This window comes from Xiphophorus couchianus, chromosome 11 (genome assembly GCF_001444195.1).
Source record: "Xiphophorus couchianus chromosome 11, X_couchianus-1.0, whole genome shotgun sequence".
Classification (NCBI taxonomy): domain Eukaryota; kingdom Metazoa; phylum Chordata; class Actinopteri; order Cyprinodontiformes; family Poeciliidae; genus Xiphophorus; species Xiphophorus couchianus.
The window spans coordinates 28212201-28231760 of NC_040238.1; the positions used below are offsets into that span (position 1 = coordinate 28212201).

Genomic DNA, 19560 nt, shown 5'->3' on the forward strand with positions numbered 1-19560 from the left:
GGTATTTTTTTTCTTTTTTTAACTCTTACTTTATGAGCTGCTTCACGTACAATATATTCAGCATTTAAATTGAGGGTTCAATACAGGAATGTACAGTAAATCAAATTACAGCATTTTCATTATGTCCCTGGAATGCTTTATTTTCATACATTATTAACTTTAACTTAAAGGTTTAATACAAAAGGCATAAAAAAATGTAATTTAGAAGAATATTTCTCTGCAATTGGTAGTTTAAACCACAAGATATTATTCATATTTCAAGGGTTCTCTGAGAATATTCTGAATGACAAAAGACTGCCTGCCATGGTAAAATAAAAAGTAATTAACTTCAGTCAAAAACACATTGAACATTGTGCAGTAAAATATTCAAAGGAAAGAGAAATCACACTTATTGTAGTGTTAACAAAGCATGATGTCAAGGATTATGCTAGCTGCTCTTGCAATCAGACAGTCTATTATTAAATAATGAATAGCACAGGAGAATGAGTGCTTCAAAAACCAGTAAATAAAACTAGAGGCTAAAGAAGAAAATTCAAACAGAAAAAAAGCACAACATTAAGAAGAAAATCCAAGAAAGGGGATGGAGTGATAACATTCTCCCTCCCAGGCAGGCATCGGTCCTAAACTGGATTTAAGACTTAAAGAGATCAAACTATTTGAGCATCAAAGGCTTCATTTCTGTCTGTAGGGCATTCAGTCAGACAGTCGGGCTATAGGCCACAGGTTCTCAACCTCTTAGTATATGAAAGGCATGTATTTTCATATTGACTGCTTTCATATGGAAGGGACCAACAAAATATATAACCTCACTTGATATTAAATTTGTTTGCAATTCAACTCTAAAGCTTTGGCAGTATAAATGTAAAGAATGATCTTGTGCCCGGGTGGTCCTTTGAAAACCGACTCTGCAAATCTTGAAAACTGTATGGGAATAAAGCTGAAAGCAGTAAGCGGCACAGGGTTCTTGGCTCCATAATGTGGATCATTTTCTGATTCTTACCTCCTTGAACAGGTTCATAAAGCGAGGTCCAAAGCGCCAGGGTTTGTGGCGGTGACACTGCAGCGAGCTAACGGTCATTTGAGTGGCCCGCTGCGACGCAACAGCAACCATGTACACAGCATCAAACATCAAGGCTGCATCTGTCTATAGAGAACATACAGAAAATATATGTGTTTACTTTTTTATTATTCAGAAGCAGCATTTTAAATTACTACAGGCTGTAGATTTTGTCAAATGAAAATTAGATGGGACTGCACAGAAAGTGAGCCACTAAGCAGTGTGGATTTTTTTTTCTTATTGGTTTACTTTGCCCATCATTGCTTGTGTAACTTCTTTAATCCAATCAGATGTGTTTGTGACCATATTTACAGTTGTCATTTTACTTGTGTAATTTTAATAGAGATGGTTCCTGTTTAGCAAGATAATGTTGTAAAGGTACACATCTGTCATGATTTAGAAACTTACTGTGAAGAAGTCTTTTAAGTCTCACTTCCCAACTGCTCTATGCGCTCTGTTATGACACCAGATTTTTAAACTACAGAAATACATATCATTGACTCTCAGTCAGTTTTGTGAAGGTTTTGGTAAATTCAATAAAACTATTTATATTCTAGAATATCCATATATATATATAACAGATGCTTATGAAATGAGAAAACAACTGTTTTTGGCAATGGAGTTGGAAACATAATGACCTGACGATGTTTTCCTCAAGCAAAACCTGACCAGCTCACATTATAGAATCCTCCATCAAACCTATGGTGTTTCAGAGGATGCTCAAGGAAATGTCAGTCCGTCTGTCAAAAACTTAAAGCCGAAGCAGCTTTAAGTTTAACTCAAAACATATCAATAAACCCCGATGGACAGCCTGAGAATAAGAAATTGACTTGAAACAGGCAATGCATGCAAGAAACCCTTTAATATATCTCATGGCTAAAATAATTCTACATTAAGGAGAGAGGCAAGCTTTCCTCAGAATAATGTCAGAGACCAGGCAATGGCTACAAAAAGCATTTAACTGAATGAATTTCAATCATAATTTGTGACACTATCTATTAGGGGGTCTTTCTACATGGAGTTTGCAAGTTCTCCCTGTGCATGCGTGGGTTCTCTCCGGGTACTCCAGCTTCCTCCCACAGTTCAAAAACATGACTGTTAGGTTAACTGGTTTCTCTAAATTCTCCCTAGGTGTGAGTGTGTGCATGGTTGTTTGTCCTGTGTCTGTCTCTGTGTTGCCCTGCGACAGACTGGTGACCTGTCCAGGGTGACCCCGCCTCTTGCCCGGAACGTTAGCTGGAGATAGGCACCAGCACCCCTACCAACCCCACTAGGGACAAGGGTGTTAGAAAATGGATGGATGGATGGATGGTCTCCTAAATTTTCCCACAGTAAGACTGCATAATGTTTAATATATTTTTTATTCAGTTAGCAAAAAATGTTATTTTTTGTTGCTTATTTGCAATACAATAAATTTTCCTGAGAGAAAATTAAAAATAAGGAAGCAGGAAGAGGAAGCAGAAAACGTTAGAAAATGTTCTGCTTGACTTATCACTCTTCAATAAAAAAATTTAAAAAACACATTTTTGATCAACTGTGTTTACATATTGTCAGATCATCATCTGGCATCACTGGCTTAGAGCTTAGACTTACTGTCATGACTCCTTCCATCAGACCACTCTCCTGTTTGGGAGCCTGTACTCTGTCCGAAGCCCACTTGTCAATAGTTGAAGCTACCCACGGATCATCAAAGTTAAGTAGTCTGAAACCAGTCATGTTGACCCCACTGTAACGGTAGGGTTCCAGGTCCAGAGCGAACAAATCCTGCCGGAGTAAAGAGCAGATGAAAATCAGAGGAATGAAGAAAATCTGAGTACACTGCAATGACAGAAAGAAAGTGATCTATAATAATTTCTAATCTCTAGTCAATTAACAAAATTTCTCAGTCAGAAAACAAAACAATCTTTAACCATCTCACCAAAGTTGTGAAGAAAAAATGATAGTATTCTGTCATCATCCCCATAGATGAAAGCTGGAAATAATAATAAAGACATAATTTATAATATCTCATTATAGGTGAATTACAGAGTGAATATATAACTAAATAATTAAATAATTATGACACACTCTTTGATTTTCTTACACTTTATGTAAGTTTAAAATAAACACAACATTAAAATCATTGGTAATAGTGAAATGGATACGACATGAATGCAGAAATCAAACTTTCTGCCTCATTTGTTTTCATCAGGGTTCTAAACTCAGTAAAGGCAGGTAAAGTTCTTGTATTTGTGCATATCTGTACATTAAAATTAAAATTCAGAAGCATTGAGTTAAATAGTTCTCAATGCTATTTGAGAACTAGCATTGAGACAGGTCTGTGGTCTGGTTGAGACAGTTAAAGGTCTGTGGAATATAAAATAAAATGCTTTTGAAATGCTATAAGTAGTAGTTAACGTCCTTTATTGCTATCATTCAAAAGTAAAATGAAGGGAGGGATAGTGAATACATGTAAGAATTGTTTAGAATTGTATTTGAAATGTAATCAATTACAAATTTATGGATGGAACTTGACTTAATGCTTTGTTTTCATTATTGATTCTATATTGCATTGTGATTCTGTGTTTGTAATGATGTAAAGCACTTTGAAATGTCTTGCTGCTGAAATGTGCTATACAAATAAAATTTGATTGATTGATTGATTGATTGATTAAATAGCTTCCGCATGATTTATTACTTTATTATAATATGCTGTTTAAAAAATGTCATTGAATGTAGTATTGCCAAAGGAAGGAATGTGTCGTGAAACTCAAATAGAAAAGGCACATAAAGTAATAAAAGTCGCATCACTGACCTGTTTTAAAAGTTCTGAAGCAGTGCGGTAAGAACAGTCAAAGATAATAAAAAACTCTCTGTCTTTCTTCAGTTCCTTCAGCAGCGGCCGAGCATCTTGGTTGCCAGGGGTGAGCTGCCGTATCCTGATCTTCAAGTTTAATTTAGCTGGAGCCTTAATCAACTCCTGCATCCGCATCAGACCTAAAATAACATAAGAATTTTAATTATTTACAATTTAATATTTTTTCTGGAAATTTCAACTTAGCTTGGGACTCTTGACGGAACAAAACATCTCTATCTGGCCCCTTCTGCTCTTTTTCATCTGCTCTTTACTCTGGCAGGATTTGTTCGCTCTGGACCTTTGTAATCTGTATTAGCCACACACAGTGCTGAAATAGTGTACAGTGACTGTATGGACCCATTACATTATGTACGCATCAGTTGTTTTTTTTTCAGAACACAAAATCGGCGAAGAAAAGTTTCCAAATGAAATGTAAATAAATTGAATTGAACTAAACTGAATCACTAGCAAATATGATCCATCTATATTACGAAATTGTAGCATTCTAATGATTTTCCTCCTCTCAGATGTTTCTTCTTAAAATTTTGAAGAGTACCTCTCCTGCAGAACCAGGAATTTTCTATTATCAAAATGAATTATGTCTGATTTTTTTTTTTTTTTTTTTTGCCTTAGGGCTTCCAGAATGGCTTAAGAGTGAACAAATACAACACAACACAAAAATAGGGGTAAATTGCTTCTAACTGCTGAACTTGAAGTATTATGTAAAAGATATTTAGCATTTTGCAAAACTTTGTTAATTTCTGACTGATATTTTACAGATATTAACAGTAAAGTGGTGTAATAATATGATCAATTGGCCTTACCTGTGCTGTCTTCATAGACCACTGTTAGTTTCCTCCATTTAAAAAATGTGACCACATCTAGGATGGCCCTGGCGATGGCTGTATATTCAGGATATAGGTTAATAAAAAACGTGTCTTTGTTGTCCACTGAGGGGTGCTTCCACCGAGTCTGTATGTGAGGAACTTCCAGAGCATTGCAGATGGACTGCACTGCACTGACTGAGGAGCTGTGAGAGGGTCCGAACACAGCCACTACCCCGAGAGCTAGCTGGTCACACACTGGTAAAAGATAGGAAAAAAAACATACAAATAAATTACTTTAAGGTAAAATAGTTTTTAAAAAAAGAGGTTTTGGGGGGGCGCTAGAGCGCTGCAATGGAGTAGGCGCTTTTTTGTGAGGCTCTGTGTCATCTCCTCAAACTTCGCTTTTAACATAACACACCTGGCCCTCTATTCAATATTGTTTTATTTCAAGAGATTGGGAATACCTTTTTTTACTCTTTTTTTCAAAATGGGGAAGAAGGACGGCGCACAGAAGGAGACAGCTCAGTCGAGTTCCGGAGCTAGCAACGAAGCTATCCTAGGTGCTATCACAGCCCAGGGGGCGCAAGTTGCTAAACATTTCGATCTTATTGACGACCTTAAGAAGACAATGGAGGGTCGTTTCAACGCTATTGAATCTTCTCTCTCTGCTGTGCAAAATCAACGGGAGATAGAGAGCCGAGTCGACGCCATTGATGAAGCCATGTCGTCTGCTGAGGCCGCATCTCGACCCTCGAAGTCTCCTGCGATCAGCTCCGGGAAGCTAACGCCCTGTTGAGGGTGAAGCTAAGTGATTTGGAAGGTCGGTCCCGCAGATGCAATATAAGGGTGCTTGGCATCAAGGAAGGTGTAGAACAAGGTCGTCCTACTGACTTTATTTCACGGCTGTTACCGGAGGTACTCGGGAAGGATAATTTTGTCAAGCCCATCAACATTGATCGCGCCCACTGTAGTCGTAGGCCGAAACCATCACCCGAGGAGCGACCACGAGCTATCATTGCAAAGATTCACAACGAAATGGACGTGGCCAACATTCTGCGACTCAGCCGTCTGCATTCACCCCTGCTGTACAACGGAGCCCGTGTGTCCATCTTCCCTGACTACACAGCTGAAGTTGTGGCGCAACGGATGGCCTACAACAACGTGAGGAAGAAGCTAACCGAGGCGGGCGCTAAGTGCTTGCTACGCTATCCAGCCAAGCTGCAGGTTGTACACAACAACATCGTTCAGACTTTTCTCTCACCGGCAGAGGCTGAACATTTCACTGATTCCATCTCCGCCGCAGCAGATGCCTCAATATAGGCTCGTTGGTTTCACTCGTTCGGGCATTGAACATTTCTGTACTTTGAAGCACAATATGGTTGGTTGTGTTTTTCTTTTTCTAATGTTATATTTCCTAACATGTTATATTCTCAGCGGTCATTCCGGATATACATAAAGTACTTAACTTCTTTTTAGCTTGAATATTCTCTGGTTTGTACATCCCCTTGTGGTCTTTATATACCTGAACCTGAAACGTAGAATTGTCCAGGAGTGTTATTTGTACTGTTCTTTGTATTTTGGAGATTCCCGGGGTTTTTGCTCCCTATCTAGGAGTGGTTATGGAAGTTCTCATAGTGGGCTGCTCTGGTCAGTTCCCAGCAGCCTCCCTTAGCTCAAGGGGAAGCACTGTTTGTTTTTTCACTGCATTGTGGGAGTGGGAGGAGGGCGGTATTTGGTCACTTGGTTTTAGAATGTGGGACAGGGAGGGTGGGTGCCTTTTTCTTTCTTCTTTTTTTTCTTTACTTTTTTCCCTTTCTTTCTTCCTTTCCTTTTCCCCCCCCTTATTCAGCTCAGACAACACCTTTTTGTCCACCGTTCTGAATGTTCTCTGATGGTGCCCCTTCCATACCAGCTATGAATCCTATTACCATCATTACCTGGAACTGCAGGGGTATGGGTAGGGCACTCAAGAGGGGCAAGGTTTTTTCTCACTTAAAGGATCTGTCTGCTGATGTTGTGTTCTTACAGGAGACACATATCTCACCTGCAGAGCAGAGACGTTTGAGGACATCATGGGTGTCGCGGGTGTATCAATCCAACTTCACCTCCAGGGCGAGAGGAGTGGCCATTCTCATCCATAAAACTGTACCATTCATATTTAAGTCACAGGTGACTGATTCAGGCGGGAGATAGGTTCTTATTACTGGCATCATTTATTCTGTCCCTCTGGCCCTTCTTAACATCTATGCACCTAACTTTGACTGTCCAGACTTCTACAAAAAAGTATTTAATCTTGTAGCGGAACACAGCGAATATAGGACCATTGTTGGGGGTGATTTTAATTGCTACCTCGACCCTGTCCTAGATAGGTCTTCTCCTAAACCTGCCCCGCCATTGCAGTCCACATCGGTTATAACCAAGTTAGCAACATCTTTGGATCTGGTCGATGTCTGGCGGCATCTACATCCCATAGAGAGCCAATACTCCTTTTTTTCTTCGGTACACAAATCCTCAACAAGAATTGATTATTTTCTGGTTGACTCAAACTTATTACCCCGTGTTTTCAAATCCACCAGCCACCCTATTCTCATCTCTGATCATGCACTGTTGTCATTTGAATTTAACTTTGATACTCAAAGAGCACAATACAATTGGAAACTTAATCCCTCCTTAAACTTGGACAGCTCCTTTTGCAAATTTGTTTCTAATAAAATCTCAGATTTTTTGGCTTACAATGATAATGGCGCTGTCTCTGATTCCACTCTTTGGGAATCTTTCAAGGTCGTGATAAGAGGTGATATTATAATCATACCAATCCAATGTTAAAAGGCTCAGACGTAATCGTCTGGCTGAAATTGAGAAGCAACTAACCACACTGGAAGTAGTGCCCCATGTCAATCAGAGAGTATTGGCAGGCATATATGTCTTCCGACCGAGTTTTGGTGTGGGGATGCTGGCGCTTTCCTGCCCTTTCTTTTAGATGGATTGGGCCGAGGAGGGGTGTGGCACGCCGAAGAGTGGAGCGGTGCTGGAGCGTCACGCAGGTAGCTGTAGGTCGGCGAAAGAGAGCGCTGCAGACGGATCGTCCGTACCAGGAGCAGCATAAGAAGCGGAGCCCAACCCGTGGCCTCGAATTGATGACTTTTGTTTAAAGACAATTATTGACTCTGGGGTTTTATTGAGAAAAAGAGGATGGTTTTATTGTGTCACTATTGGTGACTTTTTTTGGTAATAAAATACCTTGCACTTGATTGCTTTGCTGTTTGGGTTTTTGAGTTGTTTGCTCCCCCTTGTACCAAAGACAGAGTGTGGGGCCATATTGGCCATCAACATGAGCACAAATCAGCGTTCAGCGCAACATATTTTTTATGATCTTCTTATAAAACCTCCCACTTCCAGACATCTAATCTCACTGTTTGTGAATGTTTTCTCTATGTCAACGTCGTCTACTCATATCAGAGATGCCTGGTCAAATGATTTGGGAGTTACAATTTCCACTGCGCTTTGGGACCGTGTGCTGTTGGGAATAAAAAACTGCTCCATTAATGCCAGATTGCAACTAATCCAGTTTAAAGTGGTGCATCGCCTGCACTACTCTAAAGCAAGGTTGAATAAAATATTCCCAAGTCATTCAAGTACATGTGACAAATGTGGACACCCTAAGGCTACCCTTGGACATCAATTCTGGCACTGCCATTATTTAACAACCTTTTGGTCTGACATATTTTGTCTCTACCAAACGGCGTACAAACAACAGATACTGTCTTGTTGCTCTGTTTGGTGTATCTGACTCCTGCTCTGCTCTGCCCCTGCCTGTTCGAGAGGCTCTCGCTTTTGGGATGGTCGTGGCTAAATGTGTCATTCTTACAGAGTGGAAGTCTGCCTCACCTCCCTCCTATAAATGTTGGCGGAATAACATGGCTTCTTGTTTACATCTTGAAAAAATATGCTACACTCTCAATAATAATGTACCCAGATATGTTGGGACGTGGGGGCCATTCCTTGAACTTTTGAGTAATACCACTGGACACGGGTAGTGACAGACTAGCGTCTGCTCTGTGGCCCTGCTACCTCCCTGCCTGTCAGAAAGGCTGTAGGTTGGCCTCTCGGTTGGTACACAAGTGATTTAATACACCCTGATGCACACATTTCCAGCAGTATGTGGAGGAGCTGAATATTTTATTTAGTTATCTTACTTGTTTTAGTTGTACATATTAACCTTCCCCTTTTTTTTCTTCTTTCTTTCTGTTTCCCCCCATCTATCTATTTGCTGTTCTATCTTCTATCCTTAATAACCTGGGGTGGGTTGGGTTGGGGTATCACTGTTTTTGTTGTTTATTTTCTGGTTACATAAATGACAGTTGGACAGTCGTATTCTGGAATTTATTTGTAACTGCAATCTTGTTTGGACTCACTCACTGATGATGACAATATAGAAGATCCCAATGCCAGCGTCAACCCACGCCAACTGGTCATCACGGTCTGATCGATGATCCGGATATCATTGTATTTTGATAACTGTCCTGCAGTCTTGTTAATTTGTTGAAAACAATAAATATATTAAATTAAAACAAAAAAAAGAGGTTTTGCCATGTATGTGCTTATCTTAACAGAAAAAGATCAGGCACTACGCACCATTGTGTAAAAAAGATGCTGAAATATTGCAAATGTGGAAGTATAGCATAAATGAGGGTTCATTTTGTTTGAAATATCTGACTTTAAAATAATATTTTGAATGTACTTTGAATCATTTTGTCCTGGTAAACTGGATTCATCATATTTATTAATCATATTCATTGGAAATAAATGCTTGAAATGTATCAGAGTAAGGAAATAAGAAATATGTAGCTTCCACTTTTTGAACTGAATTACTGAGAAAAATTGCTTTTATAATAATATTCCTATTTTATGGAGATGTACCTTTATTTAACGGCCCTTTTTTCCATGTTTTTGATTCTTAGTGATCTTTCATGTTCACAAATAAAATTTAAGATATCTTAAATTTGAAACAATCACAGCTCCACAATATTAATATAGGAAAGAAAATCATCTGTGGCTCTTAAATACAGTATGTCCCACTGATGACAGGTAGTGGTCTATACTGCTGTCATCTTTTAGATGCAGCAAAAGGTGATTCCATGTCACCGAAAGATGATTGCATACCTCTTCTAGAAGCCTCAAAGCCATCAAAGACGTTGATCCTCTGAATGTCGTAGGTTAGAGTTGCGTTGGGCATCAAGGTCTTATTGCGGTTTATGTTATTTACAGCAAACTTGAAGGCCAGCTCGTCCATGCTCACTAGCTCACTTTCTCTGGTCTCGAAAATGCCACCTGGACACAGATATGATGAATTAAACTCTGTTGTGTAAAAATTCCCAACGCACACAAATATTATAGACATTTGCAGCACTCTGCATGACACAATGCACACTGGTTTTTCATTTTACTAGAACAATTTTAATGCATTGTTGAAGTTAGTTTGAAGGAGCTGAGTGGGGGAGTGATAAAGGAAAGGGTTTTGTTTTATTTCTGGACTTTGAATCTTTTTTAACACATGGAAAGGATTTGATATGAATTATTTCAAAGTACAAGTGGCTGTAAATTTAGGATCAGAGGTCCTAAACCAGAATAAGGTGGACTTCTTCTGCCATTTTTTTTGTCCAAGTAAAAAGTTAAATTTTGATCTTATTTGTCCACAGAATCCACATTTTTTTCTGAATCCACTACATGACTTATGACAAACTGCAAATGGGACTTTCTGGCAACAATGCTTTTCGTACCACCAATAGCCATAGCTATACTGTGTTGTTATAAGTGTAAAACTATTGTTTATTATGACTTGTAACAACAAAATGAACATTTAGTTTCAGCTTCTCTTTGCTTTCTCTTTGCAGAAAAGTAGTGATTCCAACTACTTAAAGCCGGAGAAGGTCTAAAGTGCAAAAACAAGCCACACTTCTTTGGCTTTTACAGTAAGAAGACCCAAGGCTACATCCAGCTACAGTTGCATGGCCCGGCTGTCAGCACACTTTGAAGAAACAACCCTGTTAAGTCAGACTCGTGAAATTGCCTACAAACTCCTCATCAGCATCCTGTCATCCTGGTGCAAAAGATGTGAAGCGAGGACTCAAAGGCCACATGAAATGGTGGTAGCATAATTGCACCTATCATGCTAAAGGGAAGAAATGAAAAGACTTTAACGGCCTATTGTTAAATTTCAAAACAGACTTTTGTCAGATGAGTCAGAGCACATCAGTAATTGTTAGTCTTTAACATTTTTTCAGAGCAGTTACCTGAGAATGCGGCTTCTGAAGGGCTTCATTGAATCTAATTTCTAACAATTTGTTCTGTTTAATCCCTGCGACAGACTAGCAACCTGTCCGGGATGTACCCCGCCTCTCGCCCGGAACGTTAGCTGGAGATAGGCACCAGGACCCCACCCGACCCCTCTAAGGGACAAGGGTGTACAGAAAATGGATGGATGGATGGATGTTCTGTTTAATTCTTTTTCAACTTTTGAATGTTTCCTCTCTTCCGCTAACTCCTGATGATGAATAGCACAGAAAAAAAGGTAATGACTGCCCCATCTCACAACTATTCAACAAACTTAGACAGCTTTAAACCCACCAGTGAAATTACAGGGGATTGTCCCTGACCCTGGCTGCAACTTGAAGAAAGTGCCTCCTACAGCAAAGATCAATGAGGACCATGATTGTCCTTCATTGTCTTTGAAAACAGGGCTCTTAATTATTTTGACAACAAAGAGTTTTCATTTTCAGGAATTTACAACATGCCAAGCTACTTGTATGTGTATCACACATAAAACCAAACGTATAGGGGGTTAGTGGAGAAAGCAGACCAAACTAGTGACATACAGTGCCTTGGATTTGCACATTCTTAAAAAGAATTAGAAAGAATTTTACAATAATTGGTTGTAAATCTTTTACATTGCTGAGCAGAATTTTTGGTCAACCATTCTTTGAGGGATAGAATGGCTGGGTTTTCGATTTCTCCCTAGAATGGCTGAACAGGGCCAAAAGGCCCTGAGTCCACCCTGACGACTCTGATGGCTCAAATTAGCATTCTTCTTCAATTGTAAATGTGGCCGTTGACCGTCAGGCCAGAATGTAGGAATGTGAATAGTCCATGTTGGGGGTGGGTATCTATGATACCTGCAGGAGATCAGATCTCCTGTAGGTAGTGCTCTTCAGTTTAGTTTTGAAGCATACATGAAGTGTTTTTGGAGAGATGTGACCTTTTGCAGCTGATCCATGATGTTGTGCTGCATTATCCAGGTCATTTTGCCAAATGTACATAGAGTTTGCAAAACATACAATCTGTTTCAAAAAATATGCAAAGGTTTTTCTAAAAGAAATGAGTAATGTTTCTCTTTGAAATAAAGCTAAGAGGGTATTAATTGTGTTGATCCACCTCAAAAAAATCATGCAAAAAGTGTAAGCAAAAGAAATCTGGGAGACTTAGCACATGCAAATTTGCATGCAGCCTTTTGTGCTGTGGAGGATAAATAGGTGACTGCTTCACCTATTTAGTTCACAAGAACTAATGGCATTTATTTCAGTCATAATCTTGCGGGGGGTGACCAAGGTTCCATCACTATGTGACAGCTGGTCAGCAAACCTGGCAAACATGATTGACATGGCAGCACTGAATGCACATGTGCTTTATCAGGCATGCATTGGGGTGCAGGAGAGACGGGTGGACTTCCTGGTTGAGCTTGCAAAAGAGTTCGGTAACTCTCATGTGAGTGAGAAGAAGGCACACAAGGAGAAACTGCTTCGGCAACAACCTTCCACACCCAGCTCAGGCAAAAGGGCGAAGTGTCAGGTCAACCATCGATGCAGGATGCGTGTCCTGAGGCCGAAACATCATCAGTGACCCCTCACACCCCCACCATGGACTGTTCTCCCTGCTGCCCTCTGGAAAGAGGTCCACCTGGTTCCGAAACAGCTTTTTCCCACTTGCCATCAGACTGCTGAGCTCTTAACTGGACTGCACTCAAAAACTGGTCTCCACTTTATACCTTGCACATGTACAGAGCTAAATAACTTCTATTTTACTGTCAGTCCTGCACTTTATATTTTATATTTAGATTTATATTCATATTTTATACTGTATTTTATTTTACTCACAACATTGGAACCTCAAACATTATCCTGAGCCGTATGCAACGAAATTTCGTTCTGTATACACCCTGTGCATTGAAAATGACAACAAAGTCAGTCTAAGTCGAAGTCGAAGTCTAAGGAACAATTGTGCAACTGTGAGATGCGTTGAGGCCATTACCAGGGTACTTGGCCTAGGTAATGGCCCTATTTACTGAACAAAAGCACCTGCTAGATAAAATCCTCAGGCCAGTTGGACTATCTCTAGCCTGAATAGGTATATGTCCAAATGGCCTAACTCCAGCCATTCTAGTGTTAGCTACACTGGAGGGTTTTGAGCATGAAGGGCCTATTTAAAATCATGCCTCAATATTGTTGAACCCCAGGCTTTAACTAAAGTGTGTTTGAGCTTAAGATCACAAACCGATGACCAACCTCTTTCCCTTTGGTATTTTCTGATCAAAAGCTTAAGTCAAGCTCAAGAACAAAGTTCTTTCTGGTCGGTTCCATTAATTATGACAGCTGAGTCAGGCCCTGCAGCAGGACTGCAGCTCCAGATCATCACACTACAATCACCATGCCCATCTTAAATGTCAACATGATGGTCTTTTTAGAAGCTCTGCTAGCTGTATGTCAGAATTAATGAGACACTCAACCTACAGAAACTTTCACTTTTGTCTTGTCATTTTTTGAAAATCAAGAGATATTTTGTCAAAAGTGAAGTGAGCCTTTTGTTCTTTTCATTCATCAATGGTTCTCACCTTGAATGAGAACCATTCATGTGCCATTTTGGCACAGTTTCTTTCTTGTAGAATCATGAATAATGACCTAACCTGAGCCAAGTGTGGCCTGCAGCCTTTCAGATATTGCTCTGGATTTTAAAAATGTTTTGCAGCATCCTGGATGAGTTAGAGTAATTTCTGAATGCCAGCCACACCTGGGAAGGTTGACTCCTGTCCCATGTTTGTCCATGTTGTGGACAATGGCTCTCATTGTGATTCAAGAGAATCCCAAAGCCTTTAAAAAATATTAGGAACCATTCAAGGACTGATAGATGACAATGATTTAGTTTTTAATCTGTTGTAGAATTTCTTTAGGTCAGTGTATTATTTCATTTTATTTTATTGAGATAATGTATTTTGATCACTGTTTGGAACTTGTGCACAATATTTTTGCATGTAGAGTGGAATAATTTTGCTGGTACTTTTATTGCTCTTTTAAATCCCTAGGTTGTTTTTGTTATAAACCCTGTGAAATCTGAGTTGAGTTGAATTTGATCTCGGTCTTCTGGGATGAGTTAGGAGGATCTACAGAGCTACTTTGCAACCAAAAGATCCCATTAGGATGCTTCCCAGGTGCCTATATTTATAGGTTTTCTGCACACGTCCCATTAGAACGAAATCTAGGAAGTATCTAAAACTTATTGAAGGGACTATATGTATACATTTATATTCTTGCCTGGGAACATCTTGAAATCTCCATAATGTCCAGGAGAGAGTTGGTATGTACAGGAATGTCTAGGTGTCCATCCTGAAGCTTCATGACTCAATTTCAGATGGGTGGAAGAAATCAGACAGGTGGAAGAATGCTATATTAACTATATTTTACTCTTTTCAATTAGAAACTTCCATAGGCTTTGGGTTGTCTTGATAATTTATTGCATATCTCCAGAAAATTTCCCAACTTAGTAAAATTATAATTCTGCTTTGGTAAAGAATAAAAAATACATTAAAAAGTGCAAACATTTTGTCTCCTTGCATTATTTGTTGGGACAACAGTGTGGGCGTGTCATGGGGGGATGGAGGGTTGGGTGATCAATTGATGATACAAAGAAACCATTTCTAAATTCATGTAAATTGTAGTGTCACTGGTCAGCATACAGCATTACAGTAATTAAAGAAGTAGCTTACAGAAATATGTACAGTACAGAGAGATGGATGGGTGTTTTGTCTGCCTCCAGTTAAAATAAAACACACCAAACAGAAAAGGCAGAGCCAATCGATCCATTCAACATAAGATGAAGATGTTTGGCTCTGTTTGTAAGCACGCATAACTTCACCTCATCCATCTTCTACTTCAGTATTTAATGACAAATAATTAGGTATGACATGAGTTCATTTGTCATCCCCTTCTTGTGGAACAGCTTTGTCTGTACTGTGGTCTGTAACGGCTGCAGTTACCTCTAAAAGGGAGGACTTTTATGCCCAACAAAGAATTAATGTAGCGCAGAGTACTAAAAGCTTTCATTCAACTCCAAAATAATGAGAAATAATTTGCCACAAGAGCACACAACCATCTGGCATAAAATACTTTGCAAATGGATGTTAGGACCTGGAGGACTCAAAAACTAGCTTTTAGCACGTGTATGTGAGTTGCAGGTGGGATATATTTGCATAAAATTAACACACAGTGAAGATGCACAAAGGTGTCAGAAAAATGGCTAAATTGTACATGATTGTTTTTCCCTAGAAGTTATTGATTTTTTTATTTCTCATTTGGTTTTAAAGTTTAACAGTCATTTGTAACAATGATTTATATATCTGCGGTATTACAAAAAAGATGCTACTTGAGAATTCCAGATTGTTCTACGCCTCATATTTTTAAACCATGTCTTAACAATAATTTATAATTTATTTTGTCATCTATTTTTATTTAGGGGCTGGTATGACAGTTAAATAGAAAAACAACAACAAAAAAGAATTGTTGCACGATACTTTTGAGGTACTGCATGCTCTGTATTCTATGTTCATTTAAAGAGAAACCAGCCAGCAAGATTAGAAACTTAAGTTCTCCATGATGTGTTACTTACATTGATCAGGTTCTAAGTACAGATGTACGAATTACATTTAAATGTTAGAAGTCCTCTTTTCTTACCCATTACTATGTAACCTCATCACTGATTGTACATTTATCCACTTATCTCCTGAGGCTACTACGCCTGTGCCTGTGCATGGAAATCACAAAATTAAGTGGTTCCAGACTTTCATTTGCATATTGGGTGATATCTGGCAACCAAACTATTAACATCAGTGCCTCTCTGAAGAAGCAAGGCAGATTGCTACGGTAGCAACAGGGAAGTAATAAATATATCTGAGAAAAAAAAGACAATGGTTTTTATATTGGTGTTCAAAGACAGCAAAAATACTCCTAAAAATGTAGAAAACAATTAGAAAGAATGAGATACTTAAACTGAAAGAACTGTGATAATTACAGTGACCAAGGGGACTGGAAAATACTGTTTACTATTTTCATAGCCTCTAGTTTTTCATTTGAATCAAGTCTTAAGCGGATGTTCATTATCAACAGTTAAGCCAGAAATCAAAGAAAATGTTGATCTTTTTAAAATCTCTGTTCTTTCTGTAAATCACTTTGCTGTGTATGACTTCTGCTATACAAATAACCTTGCTTTGCATTGCCTAGAGAGATAAAAATATAACATACATATTTGGTCAGCACTGTAGAGTTTGGACAGATTGAGAACATATCAAAATTCAAGGCACTTTTTTCATATTGCTACTGGATAAGACTGCAAATGCAGTGGTTTTATAATATAATAAAATAACTGCATAATATTTTATAATAATATAACATAAAGCTTTTTGTATATGTTAAAAAAATCATTGTGAAAGTAACAAAAAGTTAGCTTTGCAGGTTGTGGGAGTGATAGTGATGACGTATATTTTGTGAGGCCAGCTGGCAGCAGGATTTAAAAGTAAAGAGTAAAAAAGATGACATATATGGTTTCCATTAAACATGATCCCTGCACTGCGTTGTCTGCCATTGTCATTTTGAGGATAATGCTATAGTAACACATCCAGTTCAGATATTATGCATTGCCAATGCCATACTTCTTCTTATACTAGCTTTATCTTCCTCTTAGGATCACTGAGAATGACATTTTCAAAAGAAAACTACCTGATTTCAATCTCTGGTTGGTTTATTAGTGCATCTCTTATTCAAAACAGAAATGGCTTCAATTTGTTGTTTCCTCTGAACTCTTGCTGCAAATCACAAGTGATGTCCCATCTTACAGAGCATTAAACACAAATAAATAAGGGCATTTGAGCAACTTTGTTGCATACCGTAGCTCTCTTTTTATAAACCTGGATTGCTATCAGTATAATGAATGAACTCAGTACTGAGGGAGGCAACACTGAAATAAAACTCTGTACACATCCTGCACCAAAATTTGCAAAGTATTGCAAAATGCAATAACTGTCTACCTAAAAGCTCACCTAAATTTCTTGAGAAAAAATAAAGTAAACAAGCAGGTAGTTTTTGTTGTGTATACATAGTATATATGCATGTAATAACTTTTGCTGCTAACTCATTCTGTTGAAAACAATGTGTCTAGAGAAACTCTGCAGTTCTACAAATCCTCATATGCAAACAAACATACTGATTGTGTTATGCAAATGTGTTGGAGTTGGAAACTTCTAGACTTGTGTTGTTCAAAGGATCTGAGCAGAATAGCTGAAGCTGAACGGATTGCTCCAGAACCGCCCTGAATATTAATATGAGACCCACAGCTAAACCCCACATCATAAATCCTCTGCAAGTGCAGCTGGACATTGCCACAAATTCATAAATACTGTTCATGCCAAAAAGAGATCTAGCACAGCAAGATCACATGGTATAAACTTATTTTCTTCCAGATGTCCTCAGATGTTCAAAACTGGTATTGATTTATGTGTTCATAATCAAAATTCTCTTATGCCTTGCTCAAATTCACAGTGTTATGACTTGATCAAACTAAAATACAGAATCTTCTGACCATCCATAAATACTGAAAATGAGTAGCCCCAACTTCAAAAAAGCAATAAAATTTCTGCTACATTTTTGTCAACATGATCCTAATCCATACTTCTCAATTGAGATTTCTTGAAACACTGAGATTATGGTACTTTTATAAAAGTATTACAATAACACATTTTATAAATGTAAAGTATTTCCTTTTTGGAAGTTGATTTTGTACAGATGGAACAATGAGCAGCTTATAGGCTTTTAACCAGTACAACCAAGAGAGAGAATGTTTCTCCAGTTTTGGGTTTAATGTACTGGCTTTTTGTTGATTCTTTTTATATCTATCTACAGGTATGATGACAGTGGGATTGAGAATTATCACAGGTGTACTGAAGCAATAAAATATAAGTAGTGAACAGTAATCTTAGTTTCAGCTGCTTGTGTAGCAAGAAGTTTAGTGATTTTCTGATGGCATAAATGTTCAAACTGAATATTTTAGGGCATTGTAAGAAAAGTTAAAAAAGTATTAAAACATGATGAAAGAATAAAGTTGAAGGAAGTAGTAGTTCTTACTTTGATGGTTTGAGAGTCCCTTCTTTCATTCCCCCATTTGTCCCCTAATATATTCCAATCTATTTCATTAATCTCAAATTGTGTTTAGAAATGAACTTAACGTGAACAATTCCCAGTTTAAGGTTCTCTATTAGGGATATTCTGAAGCAATACACATTTCTAACAAAACACAGAAAAAAGCCTTTCCTTTATCACTGAATTGAGATGGTTAAATGGGATCATAATTTCAGTGTAAACTTGCCTGAGGGAGAAACTAGCATTGCTTTTTTCCATCCATTTTTTGTGTTGACCCTGGACGGTTAGTCATACTAACCAATTCCAAAAATGCCATTGGAGAACAACTTTATTTACCACATCAGTGGGACACTCTTGTAATCACTTTTGAAATATTTGCCAATGTGTAAAACTGCAAATAGGCTTCCTTAAACCTGCACCCCTTAGCGGTTTAAATTTATTCGTGCACCTCATATCTCCACGTGTTTTAATCTACTTCATTGATTTATGTTGACATCAAGGAACTAGAAACTCGGTCTCGCAGGCTAGGGCACACAAACATCTGAAACTGAGATTGTTTCAGTTCACTGATGATGGAAAGAGATACTGAACAGCATCACAAACTATTTCTTATAGTAAATATGAAAACTCGGACACTTGCAATCTTGTTTCTGATTCTGTCCTGTGCGTAAACAGGTGTTGCGCTTACCAATTCTGAGGACTTGTGCTGAAGCCAAACAGAGCTCTGCCGCGATGACAATGTAACAGAAGAGTCTCTTTCGGTGCTCCATGGTTTTCCAAGCAAACTCTCTGGGAGTTTTGGGACCATGACAGACCAAAAGGGTTTCTGTCCAACCGAGGACACCACGGATGGGTCACGGCGACGCACGGCAAGTTTTATTCCCAAAGCGATACGCGGCGCATCACTCCATCCATAGCTGAAGGTACGGTGAAAAAAATTACATTGAGACGCTCTCTTTTACAAATAAGACTTTTAAAATTTAAAGTCTCATTTTCAAACTAAAAAAAGACCAAGCAGCAAAGGTGACAAAACAAATCCACCGGACTGTGCGCATCCAAGAGGTGCCAGCTTCAAAGAAATGCCAGAGTGGACGTGTGAAACTCAAGGAAGTTAAATGTCCGGTTCGATTCATCAAAATAAGACACACGGAAGTAGAAACTCACTTCTTTTACTGCCAAGTTTATGTCTCCGTTTATTTTAAACTATTCTAAATTAGGATATAGAATTTGTGATGGTAGGAACAATTGAGATTCATCATCTTTTACTGAGTTACACTCTAGAGTAAAAATCTCGATCATTGATTTGTAAACTTGATACAACAAATTATTATTCCCTAGGTAAAATTAACTCCCAAAACTTGAAATAAGCAGCTTTTACTCTGAAGG

The 19560-nt window shown here is 38.5% G+C and overlaps 1 protein-coding gene across 3 annotated transcripts in view; it reads right to left on the reverse strand.

Annotated features, from left to right (window-relative positions):
• grik1a (glutamate receptor, ionotropic, kainate 1a) overlaps positions 1–19294 on the reverse strand; it is a 34344-nt gene extending 15050 nt beyond the window's left edge. For 2 of the 3 annotated variants that reach the window (XM_028032545.1, XM_028032546.1), the window contains exons 1-7: positions 18863–19294; positions 9884–10051; positions 4718–4975; positions 3852–4033; positions 2976–3029; positions 2651–2821; positions 1001–1144 (exon numbers count right to left, since the gene is read on the reverse strand). In XM_028032545.1, the coding sequence (XP_027888346.1) occupies positions 1001–1144; positions 2651–2821; positions 2976–3029; positions 3852–4033; positions 4718–4975; positions 9884–10051; positions 18863–18944 (1059 nt within the window). In that variant the 5' untranslated portion in view covers positions 18945–19294. The remainder of the gene's footprint in view (positions 1–1000; positions 1145–2650; positions 2822–2975; positions 3030–3851; positions 4034–4717; positions 4976–9883; positions 10052–18862) is intronic. The other variant, XM_028032547.1, reaches the window with a different exon arrangement.
• Positions 19295–19560: the final 266 nt, after the last annotated feature.